The sequence below is a fragment of the Callorhinus ursinus genome, unplaced genomic scaffold (genome assembly GCF_003265705.2).
Source record: "Callorhinus ursinus isolate GAN/ISIS: 27379988/994484 unplaced genomic scaffold, GSC_fseal_2.0 scaffold8, whole genome shotgun sequence".
NCBI classification, from domain to species: Eukaryota; Metazoa; Chordata; class Mammalia; order Carnivora; family Otariidae; genus Callorhinus; species Callorhinus ursinus.
This window is the reverse complement of record NW_027397070.1, coordinates 11,902,567-11,919,555: the sequence shown is the minus strand read 5'-3', so window position 1 is coordinate 11,919,555 and position 16,989 is coordinate 11,902,567. Positions and strand designations below refer to the sequence as shown.

The 16,989-nt window shown below is 40.4% G+C and overlaps 1 protein-coding gene across 1 annotated transcript in view; it reads left to right on the top strand.

The window, feature by feature from the left end:
• Nucleotides 1-11,168, top strand: part of SNX6 (sorting nexin 6) — a 46,700-nt gene extending 35,532 nt beyond the window's left edge. Inside the window, exons 11-13 of the mRNA XM_025870184.2 lie at nt 4,543-4,629; nt 10,507-10,666; nt 10,759-11,168. Coding sequence (XP_025725969.2) covers nt 4,543-4,629; nt 10,507-10,666; nt 10,759-10,859 — 348 coding nt within the window. The 3' untranslated portion in view covers nt 10,860-11,168. The remainder of the gene's footprint in view (nt 1-4,542; nt 4,630-10,506; nt 10,667-10,758) is intronic.
• The last annotated feature ends 5,821 nt before the right edge of the window (nt 11,169-16,989 follow it).

The window sequence follows — 16,989 nt, the reverse complement described above, 5'->3', positions numbered from 1 at the left end:
CCCAAGCCCGGTGTCAAGCCCAGTGCAGGCTTTGCGATCAGAGGGGAGTCTGCTTCTCCCTCTTACTCTGCCCCTCCCTGCTCTTGCCCTCTCTCTCTCACTCACTCTCAAATAAATAAATAAATAAAATCTTTTTAAAAATTAAAATATAGTGGTGCCTGGGTGGCTCAGTTGGTTAAGCATCTGCCTTTGGCTCAGGTCATGATCCCGGGGTCCTGGGATCAAGCCCTGCATCGGGCTCCCTGCTCAGCGGGCAGCCTGCTTCTCCCTCTCCACCACTTGTGCTCTCTCTCTCTCAAATAAATAAATAAAAGCTTTAAAAAACTTAAAAAATAAAAATGAGTTGTATCATTACGAGACAGATATGCAACTGTAGAAGGGTGTGATTCATAGTAATAATTTAATGTTGACATAGTCTTGATTTTCAGAGATCAGTCTTAGATGCAGTAGTAAACACTTTGATAAAGTTGATAGAAAAGTGAAAATGTTTATTAGAAATTTAAGGGTACTTAGGGTGGAGGTGGCTAGTCCATTGTAGAAAGCTGATTGCAGCAGGACTTTGTCATTTGAGTAATGTGTAGTGAAGGAAAGGAAAGGAGATATTTTCTCACAAAGGAAAGAGTCATTAAATACATAAATGTTGTATACTGGGGTCCATTATTCTGCTTTTGGTATTTGTACCAGCGAGCATTTTCTGGGAAGATAATCATTGTTTTTCTGTGTGTTTACATCAAAAGAACAGGGATTTATCACAAAATAGCTTTATGTGTCAATAGATGTGCAGGTAGATGTCAAATGGAATCAGATGTGCAAGAGATTCATTGGGAGGAACAAAGAGGAAGGATTAGGATAGACACGAAGAGCCTTTAGACCATAGTGCCCGTCTATACCTGCGAAAGGAGAGGGCAGAGGAGGAGGGTACTGGGTAGGAAGAGTTTCAGACTGTAGCCTAGTTCCAAGAAAGTTTTGTCCAGGTCAGCCAGAGTGGCTCATTAGAGGGAGCACTGCGTCAGGCAGGAGGGACTGGCCCTGCTATCCCGTGCTCTGTCATGGGGTGCAGCCAAGGCAGGCCGGGGAGGATCAGCATAACCTTGGAATGAATATTGTTCTGGACTTAGAGAGATTGCAGGTAGGACTCTGAACCATATGTGCTCCTTGCAGCAAGCAGTTGCTCTTGAAGGAGCTCTAGGTGGCACATTGCCATTGCCACAACTATCTTTATTTCTTTTAAGTGTTTTTGTGGTGTGGTTATTTGCTGTGTAAAAAACCATCCTAAAATCAGTAGCTTAAAAACGACAACCATTTTATTATGCTAATGAAGTCTTTAGGTCAAGAATTCAGAAAAAACAGCAGAGATGGCTTGCCTCTGCTCCATGATGTCTGGGCCTCAACAGGGAACATATGAAGGCTCTTCCAGATGTCTGGGGGGTGATACTGGCTATCAGCCGAGACTTGAGCCAGGGCTGTTGGCTGTAACACCTGCATGTTGCTTTTCCAGGGAGCTGCTTCAGCTTCCTCACAATGTGCTGGCTAGGTTCCAAAAGCAAGCATCCCAAAAGATAGGAAGCAGAAATTTTTAGTTTCATTAAGGCCTGGAAACTGGCACAGCATCACTTCTGTATTGGTCAAACAGTCTTAGGGCCTAGATTCAAGGGGAGGGGATACATACCTTACTTCTTTTTTTTTTTTTTTTAAGATTTTATTTATTTGACACAGAGAGTGACAGCGAGAGAGGGAACACAAGCAGGGGGAGTGGGAGAGGGAGAAGCAGGCTTCCCACGGAGCTGGGAGCCCAATGCGGGGCTCGATCCCAGGACCCTGGGATCATGACCTGAGCTGAAGGCAGACACTTAACAACTGAGCCACCCAGGCGCCCCAACCTACCTTACTTCTTAATGGAAGGAGAGGAGCCATATTTAAAAGCGCCCAACATCGTCTAGCATGTTCCCTAGATTTATCTAAATCAGTTTATCTAAATTTATCTAAGTTTTGAATATACTTTGTGCATTTATCTGTTAGATTAAGAAATTTCCTAAGTTTATTTCTCTGTTATAAAGGAATATTTCTTAAGCTTCAAGTTTTTTTATCGAAGTATATTATATATATATAGGAAAGAGCACATATCAGAAGTATACAGCTCAGTGAAATTTTGCAAATTTTACACACTCATATAATGAACACCTAGGTCAAGAAATAGAATTGTTACCAGCAACCCAGATGCCCTGCCCCTCTTCACCTGCTTTCTGAGTCACCACCTCCTGCAAGGGTAACCACTACCTTAGCTTCTAACAGCAGAGATTAATTTCATTTTCATATTTTATATAAATGCTTTATGCAGTATGTATTTTATGTCTGGTTTCATTTACTCAACATTACATACATAAGATTCATCCATGTTGTTGCAGTTTGTGTAGATCCTTCATTCTTCTTGCTATATAGCTTTCCTTTGCAAGAATATACGTAAATTTATTCATCTGTTCTGTTGGTAGGCATTTGGACAGTTTCTAGTTTGTGGCTGTTTACAAATAGTACTGTTAAGACCATTCTTGCATATCTTCAGCTGAAAATAAGTATGTATTTCTGTTGGGTGTGTATAACCAGGGGAGAATTAGGGGTCATAGGGTCTCCATGTGAAAAGCTTTCATAGACAGTGCCAAACTGTTTCCCAAAGTGATTGTGCCAATTTACATTCCTACCAGAATAAATGTGAGCATTGGGTTGCTGCACAAGCTTATAATACTTACCTTTTTTATTTCAGTTATCCTGCTGGATGTGTGGGGTTTTTAATTTTTAACTTTATTTCAACAGTCATTTCAGACTTACAGAAAAGTTGCAAGAATAGTACAAAGAGGGGAGCCTGGGTGGCTCAAATGGCTAAGCGTCTGCCTTTGGCTCAGGTCATGATCTCAAGGGTCCTGGGATCGAGCCCCATGTCAGGCTCACTACTCAGTGGGGAGTCTGCTTTTCCCTCTCCCTCTGCCTTTCCCCTCCACTCATTCTCTCTCTCTCTCAAATAAATACATAAAATATTTTAAAAAAAATAGTACAAAGAATTTCTGTACATGTGTCACCCAGATTTCCTGAATGTTAACATTTTCTACATTGCTTAAAGTGCTTTTTCCCAAAAAGTCCATATTCATTTTTTCTGCCCTTTGTGCATATCTCTTTTTTAAAAAGATAAGAATTAATTTTAATATAGTCATGGGGCGCCTGGGTGACTCAGTTGATTGAGCACCTGCCTTTGGCTCGGGTTCATGATCTCAGGGTCCAGGGATCAGGCCCTGCATTGGGCTTCTTGCTCCACAGGGAGTCTGCTTTTCCCTCTCCCTCTGCCCCTCCCCACCACTCATGTTCTTGCTCTTTCCCTCTCCCTCAAATAAATAAAATCTTAAAAACAAACACTTTTTTAAAATTTTAATATAATCAATACAATTATCAGTGATTTCCCCTTAAATCATCAAATATTGAGTATATAGATGCTCCCAGTTGCCTCAGATGGCTTTTTACAGTGGAGTTCGTTTGAGCTGGGATTCAAACAAGGTCCCTGTATTGTATTTGGTTGACATAATACATCTTTTTTAATTTTCTGTCTCTCCAAACTGAATTGAATAGTTCCATCTTTTTAGTCTGACATGGCTGCTTCCCATTTTATACCAATTCAAACTAACCACATCTGTTTACTATTTTGTTAAGGTTTTGACTAGTTTTCTGGTTGTTATCAGTAGGAAGATTGATTTGAATTACTTAGTCTTTCATTGTTAGCCTTTATCGGTTTATTTTTATTTCGGGGGAGGGACAGAGAGAGGGAGAGAGAATCTTAAGCAGGCTCCACACACAGCATGGAGCCCAACACAGGCTCCATCTCACAACCCTGAGATCATGACCTGAGCCGAAATCAAAGAGTCAGATATTTAACTGACTGAGCCACCCTTGAGCCCCGTCCTTTATCACTTTAAAATCATGTGTACATGTCATTGAAATGATGTAACAAGAAATGTAATAAGTGTATATTAGTAATGTACATGTAATTAGTAATGCTCAAAGATAACATTGAAACTCATTATTACCAAGAACTTGAGTCCAGGGCGCCTGGGTGGCTCAGTCAGTTTAAGCGACTGCCTTCAGCTCAGGTCATGATCCTGGAGTCCCGGGATCGAGTCCCACATCGGGCTCCCTGCTTGGCAGGGAGTCTGCTTCTCCCTCTGACCCTCTTCCCTCTCGTGCTCTCTATCTCTCATTCTCTCTCTCAAATAAATAAATAAAATCTTTAAAAAAAAAAAAAGAACTTGAGTCCAACAGAGTCCTTCCATAAATTCACTAATCTCATTTGATTTCATTCTTTTTTCTGTTCAGTTTTGGTCAAAGTCCTGAAGTAAAGTCATAGGTTAGTAGAAAGGAGAAGGCAAGGAAAATTAGATTAAATAGGAATGGATACTATAGTTATTTGTAACTTTAATATTTTTTTACAGTAATTATGAAAGAAAACATTGGCTGTAGAATATAAGTGCTAATTAAATGCCGGATTTTTTTCCCCTTTTTCAGAAAATAGAAGCACGAGTGTCTGCTGATGAGGACCTCAAACTTTCCGACCTTTTAAAATATTACTTAAGGGAATCTCAAGCTGCTAAGGTAATTTGATTGTTCATTGTTTTTTATTTATTTAATTAATTTATTTATTTATTTTAAGATTTTATTTATTTGCCAGAGAGATAGCAAGAGAGGGAACACAAGCAGGGGGACTGGGAGAGGGAGAGGCAGGCCTCCCACCAAGCAGGGAGCCCGATGCGGGGCTCGATCCCAGGGCCCTGGGATCATGACCTGAGCCGAAGGCAGACGCCCAACGACTGAGCCACCCAGGCGCCCCTGTTCATTGTTTTTTAAAATGGACTATTTTACAAAAAGCCTTCTCTTTAGAGGTTGTTAGGCTTAAGATTGTTAATGATTATCTCTTGATTTTAAATTAGATTTTCAAGTGTGAATTTTTTGTTCTCCTTTTACAGATTGTTGGTTGGGGAACCCCACATAAAAGTTTCCTCTATAAACTTTTTTTTTTTTTTTTTAAGATTCTATTTATTTGACAGAGAGACAGCGAGAGAGGGAACACAAGCAGGGGGAGTAGGAGAGGGAGAAGTGGGCTTCCCGCTGAGCAGGGAGCCCGATGCAGGGCTTGATCCCAGGACCCTGGGAGCATGACCTGAGCGGAAGGCAGACAGACGCTTAACGACGGAGCCACCCAGGCGCCCCTCCACTATAAACTGCTGATATAGTATAATCTAGAACTTTTTTTTTTTAATGAATTTGGTATATTCATTCAGGTAAAATGCCTACAAAACAAGAAGTAAAACCCCCAAATAACAGTCGGTGTAGCTAAAGGATTCCTAAGTCCTCTGTTGTGGGTGAGAGAACTGTAAAACCAGGATATGTTTTATTTTAAGGTAACTCAAATTTCCTTTTGGAAGTCTGTCTACCAGCAAGACTAAAACTCTTGCTAATCCAAAAAATGTTTAACAGAAACATCTGAAAAGGCACTAAAAACTTAGTGGCTCAGATATTCTAAATTCAGGGCACCTGGGTGGTTCAGTCGGTTAAGCCTTCATTTGGCTGAGGTCATGATCCCGGGGTCCTGGGATCGAGCCCCACATCTGGCTCCCTGCTCAGTGGGGAGCGTGCTTCTCCCTCTCCCTCTGCCACTTCCCCTGCTTGTACTGTCTTGCTCTCTGACAAATAAATAAATAAAATCTTTAAGGAAAAAAAAGGTATTATAAATTCACTGTTAATTTATGAATCGATACATTGTACAGAAAATTCCCATGTGATCAGTGGTGCTTTGAACACCAATTTTTCATTCCTTATCAAATCATAAATAACCCTTGGGGCACTTGGCTGGCTTAGTTGGTAGAGCATGCAACTCTTGATCTTGGGGTCATGAGTTCAGGCCCCATTTGGGCATAGAGCTTACTTAAAAAAATTATAGGGGTGCCTGGCTGGCTCAGTTGGAAGAGCATTATTCTTGATCTCGGGGTTGAGAGTTCAGTCCCTTTGTTGAGTGAAGAGGTAAATAAATAAACTTAAAAGAAATTATAAATAACCTTTTTAACTTTGAGGACTTAGGCACTTGTAAATATACTGTCCATATCAAATTATTTTATCAGATTGTGTCCTCTAAACCGTTTATATTCGGTGGGCAGGGATAAAATGAATTATTCACTTTAAAGACCTTAAATTCGGGCGCCTGGGTGGCTCAGTCGTTAAGTGTCTGCCTTCGGCTCGGGTCATGATCCCACGATCCTGGGATCAAGCCCCGCGTCGGGCGCTCTGCTCCACGGGAGGCCCGCTTCTCCCTCTCCCACTTGTGTTGTGTTCCCTGCTTGTGTTCCCTCTCTTGCTGTGTCTCTCTCTGTCAAAAAAATAAATTAAAAAATAATAATAATAAATACAGACCTTAAATTCATTATTTTAATATTATAGTTGTTTAATACATAACTTTTTAGAACATGGCTTTAAAAGTAAATCCAAATTGGGCACCTGGGTGGCTCAGTTGGTTAAGCGACTGCCTTCGGCTCAGGTCATGATCCCGGAGTCCTGGGATCGAGTCCCACATCAGGCTCCCGGCTCAGCAGGGAGCCTGCTTCTCCCTCTGACCTTCTCCCCTCTCATACTATTTCTCTCTTTCTCTCTCTCTCAAATAAATAAATAAAATCTTTAAAAAAAAAAAAAGTAAATCCAAATTTTTTAATGACCACAAGAAGGAATTGAAATTTAATTGCAAAAATTAAAACTATATGCAGCAGAGGGAATATAGGAATCAGTGGTAGTGTAATAGTGCTGTATGGTGTCAGACGGTAGCTACACTTGTGCTGAGCACAGCGTAACAGAGCTGTCAGATCACTGTTGTACACCTGAAACTAATGTAATATTGGGTGCCAACTATACTTGAATATAGGTGAGTAATTAAGTAAATAGCTGTTTAAAAAATATTCAATATTTATTAAACAGCAGGAGGAAAAAACTCATGAGATATCACCACACACCTTTTTTTTTCTTTTTTTAAGATTTATCTATTTATTTTAGAGAAAGCGTGTGTGTGCACATGTGGGGGGGCAGCGGGAGAGAGAATCCTCAGGTAGACTCCCCACTGAGCGTGAAGCCCATCCTGGGGGCTCAATCCCAGGACCCTGAAATCATGACCTGAACCAAAATTGAGAGTCAGCCACTTAACTAACTGAGCCACCCAGGCGCCCCTCACCACAGGCGCCCCTTAACGAGAATTTGGCTAAAATGAAAAATTTTGACAAAAATTATAGCAACTAGAACTTTCACACCCTGTTAGTTGGAATATGATACAATATTTTGGAAAAGTTTTACAGTTTCTTAAAAAATTAAACATACATCTATCCTATGGTCCAGTCATTCTAGTCCTGGGTATTTGAGAGCATGTGTCCCCACAGATATTCACAGCAGCTTTATTTGTAATAGCCGAAAACTGGCAACAACCCAAATGTCCACCAGCAGCTGAATGGATAAATTGTGGTGTATATATACAGTGGAATCCTACTCATTGGTAAAAAGGAGTGAACCATGGATACATGCAACAATATGGAAGAATCTCAAAATAATTTTGCTGAGTGAAAGAAGCCAAACAATAAAGACCATAGTCTACACAAGAGCTCACTCTTAGTGATACACATTGTTTTTTGTTTGAAGAAATGTGTAATGATATGTATCTACCCTTATAAGTATCATACAGAATAGTTTTCACCGCCCCAAAACTCCTCTCTGCTCCAGTATTCATCCTCTTTCCTCTTAAGCCCTGTTGATTTTGTGGTGTGTGTGTGTGTGTGTGTGTGTGTGACATCTCCATAGATTTGCCTTTTCCAGAATGTCATATAGTTGGGCCTTTTCACATTGGCAGCTTTTTTTTTTAAATATTTTATTTATTTATTTGAGAGAGTATATGTGAACACAAACTGAGGGTGAGGCAGACTGAGAGGGAGAAGCAGACTCTCTGCTGAGCAGGGAGACCTGTGTGGGGCTCGATCCCAGGACCCTAGGATCATGACCTGAGCCAAAGGCAAACCAACTGAGCCATCCAGGCGCCCCAGTCAATTGATTCTTTTTTCTTTTTCTTTTTTTTTTTTAAGATTTTTTATTTATTTACTTGACACAGAGAGAGAGAGACAGCTAGAGAGGGAATGCAAGCAGGGGGAGTGGGAGAGGGAGAAGCAGGCTCCTCGCTGAGCAGGGAGCCTGATGCGGGGCTTGATCCCAGGACCCTAGGATCATGACCTGAGCCGGAGGCAGATGCTTAACGACTGAGCCACCCAGACGCCCCCAGTCAATTGATTCTTAACAAAGGTGCTAAGACAGTTTTGGGGGGAAAAGAATAGGCTTTTGGTACTGTGTCATCTGAATAGTCCATGAAAATAAAGTTAGACCCCTTCCTCATACTGTGTATAAAAATTTGCTCAAAATTGATCAAAGACCTAAATGTAACAACTATAACATTTTTAGAAAAAAACAAATGTAAATCTTTGTGACCTCTGATTGGACATTGGTTTCTCAGATATGACACCAGGAGTACAGCAACCAAAGAAAAAAATATAAATTGGACAGACTTTATTAAAATTAAAAACTTGTGTGTGTCAGAGTACACTATGAAGAAAAGTGGAAAGACAACCCATAGACTGGGACAAAATATTCGCAAATCATACGAGTCCCTAATAAGGAAATGGTATCCAGAAAATATAAAGAACTCTTAAAACTTGGGGCGCCTGGGTGGCTCAGTTGGTTAAGCGACTGCCTTCGGCTCAGGTCATGATCCTGGAGTCCCGGGATCGAGTCCCACATCACGCTCTCTGCTCAGCGGAGAGTCTGCTTCTCCCTTTGATTCTCCTCCGTCTCATGCTCTCTCTCATTCTCTTTCTCTCAAATAAATAAAAAATCTTTTAAAAAAAAAAGAACTCTTAAAACTCAGTAAAAAAACAAATAGCCCAATTAAAAAATGGGCAAAGGACTTGAATAACCCTTTCTCCAAAGAAAATATACAAGTTGCCAATGAATATGTAAAAAGATGCACAACAACATTAGCTATCAGGGAAATGCAAATCAGAACCACAGCGAGAGATGCCTGGCTGGCTCAGTAGGTAGAGCGTGCAACTCTTGATCTTGGGGTTGTGAGTTCCAACCCCACATTGGGTATAGAGATTACGTAAAAAATAAAATCTTTAAAAAACGAAACAAAACCACAGTGAGATACCACTTCAAAGCCACTAGGTGGCTTTAATCAAAAAGACAGGTAAGTGTTGCCAAGGATGGGGAGAAATTACAGCCCTCATACAGAGTCATTGGAAATGTAAAGTGGGGCAGCCACTTTAGAAAACAGTCTGGCAGTTTCTCAAAAGGTTCAGCATAGAATTACCAAGTGACCAAGCAATTCCACTCCTAAGTAATGAGATATGAAAGAGAAAGGAAAACATGTTCACACAAAAACTTATACACAAATGTTCATAATAGCATTATTCATAATAGGCAAAATGTGGAAACAAACCAAATGTCTATCAACTGATAAGTGGATAAATCAGTGTGGTATTTCCATACAATGAAATATTTAGAAATAAAAGGAATGAAGTACTGGTTCACACAATAACATGAATGAACTTGAAATTTTTTTTTTTAAGATTTTTATTTATTTATTGAGAGAGAGAGAATGGTAGAGAGAGAGCATGAGAGGGAAGAAGGTCATAGGGAGAAGTAGACTCCCTGCTGAGCAGGGAGCCCGATGTGGGACTCGATCCCGGGACTCCAGGATCATGACCTGAGCCGAAGGCAGTCGCTTAACCAACTGAGCCACTCAGGCGCCCTGCACTTGAAATTTTATGCTAAGTAGAGAAAGCCAGACAGAAAAGACCACATTCCATTTTTTTTAAAGATTTTATTTATTCATTTATTTGAAAGAGAGAGAGAGAGAGAGCACATGAGAGGGGGAAGGGTCAGAGGGAAAAGCAGACTCCCTGCTGAGCAGGGAGCCCAATGCAGGATTTGATCCCGGGACTCTCCAGGATCATGAGCCGAAGGCAGTTGCTTAACCAGCTGAGCTACCCAGGTGCCCCTCCATTTTTTTTTTTTTAATGAAATGTCCAGAATAGCAAATCTGTTCAGACAGAAAGCAGATTGGGGGGGGGGGCGGTAAGAGGACATGAAGAATGACTGCTGATGAATATGGGGTTTCCTTTTGGATGACAGAATTGTTTTAAAATTGATTGTAGTGATGGTTATACAGTTCTGCGAGCACACTAAAAACCGTTAATTGTGCACTTTGAGTTATACGTATGTGAATTTATCTCAGTAAAGCTGTTACAAAAACCATTTAGAAGAGTAGCTGGCATGTGTGGTATTCATGGTTTAAGTGTTCACTCTGATGATGATGGGGGTGATGGGGTAGTGGTGGTTGCGGGTAACTATTAGAAACATGCAGTGTATGTTATTGTGAAGCGTTCTCTTTTATAGGATCTCCTCTATCGAAGATCTAGGTCACTAGTGGATTATGAAAATGCTAATAAAGCACTGGATAAAGCAAGAGCGAAAAATAAAGATGTTCTGCAGGCTGAAACATCCCAACAATTATGTTGTCAGAAATTTGAAAAAATATCTGAATCTGCAAAACAAGGTACTGTTACGTTACCCTTTAATCATAAGGTATACTTTAAACTATTATATTATGTAAATTAAATAGTTAATCCTAATTTCCTTTGTTCACAGAACTTATAGATTTTAAGACAAGAAGAGTTGCTGCATTCAGGAAAAATTTAGTGGAACTGGCAGAGTTAGAACTGAAGCATGCAAAGGTATTGTCATATTAAAGGTTTAATAATTTAAGTGACTTATAATTTAGAAATGAGTCCATTATGGGGTACTTGCCCGCCTCAGTTGGGAGAGTACGTGACTCTTGATCTCAGGTTCATGAGATTGAGCCCCATGTTAGGCATAGAGATTACTTTAAAAAAAAGGAAAGAAAGAAAGGAGTCCATTATGAAATTGATGATTCTTTAATGACAGTTTCCTTCTACAGGCATACCGAAAGAAGTATTCCTGAATTAGAATTAATTACAGTTGGAATTATAATTTTTGAAGGTTATTTTACTGCTTCAAAATAACTTGGTTTTGGGAAATAAACATCCTTCTTCCAGGGTTTTTTATAGTGTTTATTTACTTCAAATTAAGCCCTTTCTTATAGTTAATAGAAAGCTTCGGGGATGCCTGGGTGGCTCAGTTGGTTGAGCATCCAGCTCTTTGTTTTGGCTCAGGTGGTGGGTGATCTTGGAGTTGTGGGATTGAGCCCTGCATTGGGCTCCTGGCTTATCGTGGAGTCCACTTGAGATTCTCTCTCCCTCCCGCTCGTGTTCTGTCTGTGTCTCTCTCTCTAAAATAAATAAATAAATCTCTATTTTTTTAAAGGATAAAGGTTGGCCCAAACCTTACTGTAATTTTAAAACTAGAGAATCTTAGAATTGAGAGGGATTTTACAAATCACCTAATTCAAACAAGAATAATATCTACAGTTTCTCTAAATGGTCAGCTTTGCAAGACTCTAGTACCTAATATGGAAACCAGTATCATTTTTTGACTAGCTAAAAAAATAAATCTCTAATTAATAAAAAAAAATTAGGGGCACCTGGGTGGCGCGTCAGTTGGGCATCCGACTCTTGGTTTTGGCTCAGGTCATGATCTCAGGTTTGTGGGATCGAGCCCTGAGTTGGGCTCCATGCTCAGTGCGGAGTCTGCTTGAGATTCTCTCTTCCTCTCCCTCTGCCCCTCTCCCCACTCTCTCGCTCTCTCTCTCAAATAAATAAAAAAATCCTTAAAAAAAAAACAAACTTAAAAATTTATTTAACATATGCTGTCTTCAGAGGGACTGAAAACTAAAAACATATTCAAAACTCCCCAAACTATAAGTATTAAATTTAAATAAACTTTAAGTGTTTATTTTTTGATATATTGATAGCATTTATACTTTGAAAGTTATTAAAAAGCTTAAAACTGCACTGAGTTTTGGGGCACCCCATAATGAACACAAATCTACTTCTGTGTAACTTTGACACATTGGTCAAAGTTTTATCATCAATTAAGAAAGATAAGTTTAATTTCTCTTACAGTTTACCCTCAAATATTTATATAGTTTATATTCTGTATATATAGTCTCCTCCAGGCTAGATATCCTTGAGCTAAATATTTTTTATCTCATACATTTCAATAAGCTTTTTATATTATTGACCTCCTGTCATTGCTGTTTTAAAATATTACACCCGGAAATGGAAACACTTCTATACACAGGCTGATTATTGTGCACATTTCTTCTTACAGTGCTTTATATGTTACAAGGGTTTAAGGGGCCATCTCAACAAACATCTCAGCTTGTTTTGGCCTATAGTCACACTTCTCTTCTTCTTCAGTCTTTTCTTGAGCTCCAGCCTATAGTTTTGTGTTTCATTTTTTTAGTAATCTTTTTCATTTTTGTGGTATAAAATTATCGTCTTAACCATTTTTAAGTGTGCAGTTCAGCAGTGGTAAGTATATTCACATTGTTGTGCAACAGGTTTCTAGAACTTCTTCATTTATTGAGCATTTAAGTTTTAAAATGTAATTGTAGACCATATTTGTGTCTATTAAATTTTAGCTTGCTAGTTTTAGCCAAGCATGAGATCCTTTGGAAACTTTAATTTGATCATATAGTACTTGACTATTAGAGTGGTTATTGCTCCAAAGTGATAGACATATGTAATTTGTATGAACTTCCCTTTTATGTCCTTATGTAAGTTTTAATTTAAAAGATTGATCAGGGGATGCCTGGGTGGCTCAGTGGGTGAAGTGTCAGACTCTTGATCTCAGCTCAGATCTTGATCTCAGGGCCATGAGTTCAAGCCTTACATTGGGCTCCACACTGGGTGTGGAGCCTTCTTAAAAAAAGAAAGAGAGAGAGAGGGAAAGAAGAAGGAAGGAAGGAAAGAAAGAGAACGAGAGGAAGGAGGGAAGGAGAAAGAAAAAAAAGAAAGGGGAGAGAGAGAGAGAATGGGAGGGAGGGATCGATCAGGACCAAAGGAATCAACATTTGTTCATCTAATTGTAAAAGTACATAGAACCCAAAAAAGCTAAATTTTTAGTTCCCTTCCTTTCTTTCTATACTAACTGATAATAACTTATTAATTAATATTATTTGGTTGTAGTTATTTGGATAGTTATGAATTCACCTACTTATACTGTCATCAACCATTTTTTCTCCACTTTATCCATGATGGATATAAGTATCGAATTCCTCACTAAAATCAAGATACATGTTATGATTTCCTGGTCTAATAACCCTCTCAAAAGAAAATGTTTTGATAAAGCTGGCCTGACTTATTCTTACTGCACCTTTGTTGGTTTCTAATGTTCACTATTTTTGTTCTTTTTAAAGAGGTTATAAACTATCAAGGATTTTGTTAATTAAGAAGAGGTTGGCAAATTACAACCTACTTTTGTATAGCCTCTGAGCCAGGAATAGCATTCATATTTTTATTTATTTTTTTATTTTTTTAAAGATTTTATTTATTTGAGAGAGAGAGAGAATGAGAGATCGAGAGCACGATGAGGGGAAGGTCAGAGGGAGGAGCAGACACCCTGCTGAGCAGGGAGCCCGATGCGGGACTCGATCCTGGGACTCCAGGATCATGACCTGAGCCGAAGGCAGTTGCCTAACCAACCGAGCCACCCAGGCGCCCACGTTCACATTTTTAAATGGTTAGTTTTAAAAAGCAAAAGAGGGGGGGCACCTGGCTGACTCAGTTGTTGAGCATCTGCCTTCCGCTCAGGTCCTGATCCCAGGGTCCTGGGATCGAGCCCCGCATCAGGCTCCCTGCTTGGCAGGAAGCCTGCTTCTCCCTTTCCCACTCCCTCTGCTTGTGTTCCCTCTCTCGCTGTGTATCTCTGTCAAATAAATAAAAAAGAAAAAGAAAAGAAAAGGCAAAAGAGGGACCCCTAGGTGGCTCAGTTGGTTAAGAGTCTGCCTTCAGCTCAGGTCATGATCCCAGGGTCCTGGGATCGAGTCCCACATCGGGCTCCTTACTCGGTAGGGAGCCTGCTTCTCCCTCTCCCTCTGCTTGCTGCTCCCCCTGCTTGTGCTCTCTCTGACAAATAAAATCTTGAAAAAAAAGGGCAAAAGAATATCATGATGTGATAATTTCACAAAATTTATATTTAATCTATAAAGTTTTATTAGGATACACCCAAGCTCATTCATTTATGCTTTGTCTGTGATTGCTTTCATACTACTATAGCAAAGTTGAGTAGTTAAAAGAGATCAAATGTCTCTCAAAATCTAAATTTTGGGGGGCACCTGGGTGGCTCAGTTGGTTAAGCGACTGCCTTCGGCTCAGGTCATGATCCTGGAGTCCCGGGATCGAGTCCCACATGGGGCTTCCTGCTCAGCAGGGAGTCTGCTTCTCCCTCTGACCCTCCCCCCTCTCATGTGCTCTCTCTCTCTCATTCTCTCTCTCAAGTAAATAAATAAAATCTTTAAAAAATTTTAGATTTTTTTTTAAAGATGTTATTTATTTGAGAGAGAGAATGGGCAGGGAGAGAGAGAAGCAGGCTCCCCACTGAGCAGGGAGTCTAACCCGGGGCTCAGTCCCAGGACCCTGGGATCATGACCTGATCCGAAGGCAGATGCTTAACGACTGAGCCACCCAGGCGCCCCTCAAAGTCTAAAATGTTTACTACATATTTAGTCCTTTACAGAAAAAGTTTTTAGACCACTACTACATAGATTGATATCAGCCTCTGACTTCCAGATTTTGTACTTTTCAAATCCTTTCTGAAAAGTGTTCTCTGTGTTGAAATTTCTGATAGGTCTTCTAGTCCAGTGGCTCTCAACTAGAGGCAGTTTTGCCTCCTGGGAGACAGCAATTTCTGGAGACATTTCTTGGGTAGAAATGTCTCTACCCACTTAGGTAGTCAAAACTAAGGGTGGGTGGGTTACTACTGGTATGTAGTGCGTAGAGGTCCGGGATGCTGCTAAACTTTCTACAGTGCATAGGACAGCCCCCATAAGAAAGAATTACACAGCCCAAAATATGTCAAGGGTGCCGAGATTAAGGGGTGCCTCGCTGGCTCAGTTGGTGGAGCGTGCAACTCTTGATCTCTGGGTTTAGGTTTGAGCCCCACATTGGGTGTAGAGATTACTTAAATATAAAATCTTAAAAAAAGAAAATAGTGCCAAGGTTGAGAAACCCTGCTCTCTTGTCTCAGGTTTCTTCTTGATGATTTTGTAAATCTGAACAAAATCCCATGTTAGTCCCCCATATGAAATATTCTAAAAAGATTAGACATTAGTTAAACTTAGAGCCAGATGATTTGAAACTACTTTGGATTTCATTTATTGTAACTAGGGTATGTCTTGCCATGTAATTGAAATCTGGTTATAACAGAAAATTAGGTAGTTAGGTCACTTTTGTGTCCTTGAAGATAATCTCAGATACCTTATTAATAAAGTATCAAATGTATCAAATGTAAAAAAAGAAAGTGATGATACTGTCTGTGAGGGTGTGGAGTCCTCATGCCCTGTTGGCAGGTGTGGGTTGGTGCACACCCTTCTGGAGACCATTGGCAGTATGTCAAATGAAGGATGTGTGTCTTTCGACTTAGTCCCACTTGAGGAATATACCTGTAAGAAGATAATTTCACAAATACAGACAGGGGCACCTGGGTGGCTCAGTCGGTTAAGCGTCTGCCTTCAGCTCAGGTCATTATCCCAGAGTCCTGGGATCGTCAGTGTCAGGGAGCCTGCTTCTCCCTCTGCCTGCTGCTCCCCGTGCTTGTACGTGTGATCTCTCTCTCTGTGTGTGTCAAATAAATAAAATCTTTTTTTTAAAAGGTTAAAAAAAGAAAGTCACACGCTCTACTGACTGAGCCAGCCCGACCGCCCCCCCCCATGTCTTTTTAGATTTCCTGAGTCTGGAAAGTTCGTGAATCTTCGTATTTCATAATATTGGACGCTATTAAAAAGCACAGGTCTGTAAAATCTCCCTCAATTTGGGTTTCTCTAATTACTGAGTTTAGATTCTCCACTTGTGGCAGGAATACCAAAAAAGTGTTGCTCAGACCTTCTTATTACGTCATATCAAGAGACACATGCTGATTAGCTGCCTTACTGGCAATGTATGATCTTGATCATTTGGTTAAAGTGATGTCTTCGGGGGTGCCTGGGTGGCTCAGTCGGTTTAAGCATCTGCCTTCGGCTCAGGTCATGATCCCAGGGTCCTGGGATCGAGCCCCACATCGGGCTCCCTGCTCGGCGGGAAGCCTGCTTCTCCCTCTGTCACTCCCCCCGCTTGTGTTCCCTCTCTTGCTGTGTCTCTCTCTGTCAAATAAATAAAATCTTTAGAGAAAAAATAAAGTGATGTCTACAGGTTTTTCAGTGGCAAAGTTACTATTTTACACTTTGAAATTAAGTATTCTGTGGGGAGATACTTGGGACTATGTCAGTTAAATACGCGTCATTTAACCAGCACTGTCGCATAGGATTTTGTGTGATAATGGAAATACTCTATAATCAGCACTGTCCAGTATGGTAGTCACTGGCCACATGTGGCTGCCAAACACTTGAAATGTGGGTAGTGCAACCGAGAAACTCAGACCGAGTTTTTATTTAATTTTAATTAACAGAAATTTAAATGTTCTGTAGCTTCATGTACCTAATGACCACAGTATTAGCATTTCAGCCTTATGTTGTTGTTAGCATCCAGTTATGACTTCCCTGAGTCGGTTACTGTGACGGTTGCCAAATGGTCATTTTCTAATTCCATCGTATACATTTTAGTTGGCTTTCTACTCTAAGGAAGAAGTTTTCCTTCACCCCCATTTATAAACCGTTGTAGCCGGGGCGCCTGGGTGGCTCAGTTGTTTTAAGCATCTGCCGTTGGCTCGGGTCATGGTCCCGGGGTCCTGGGATCGAGCCCC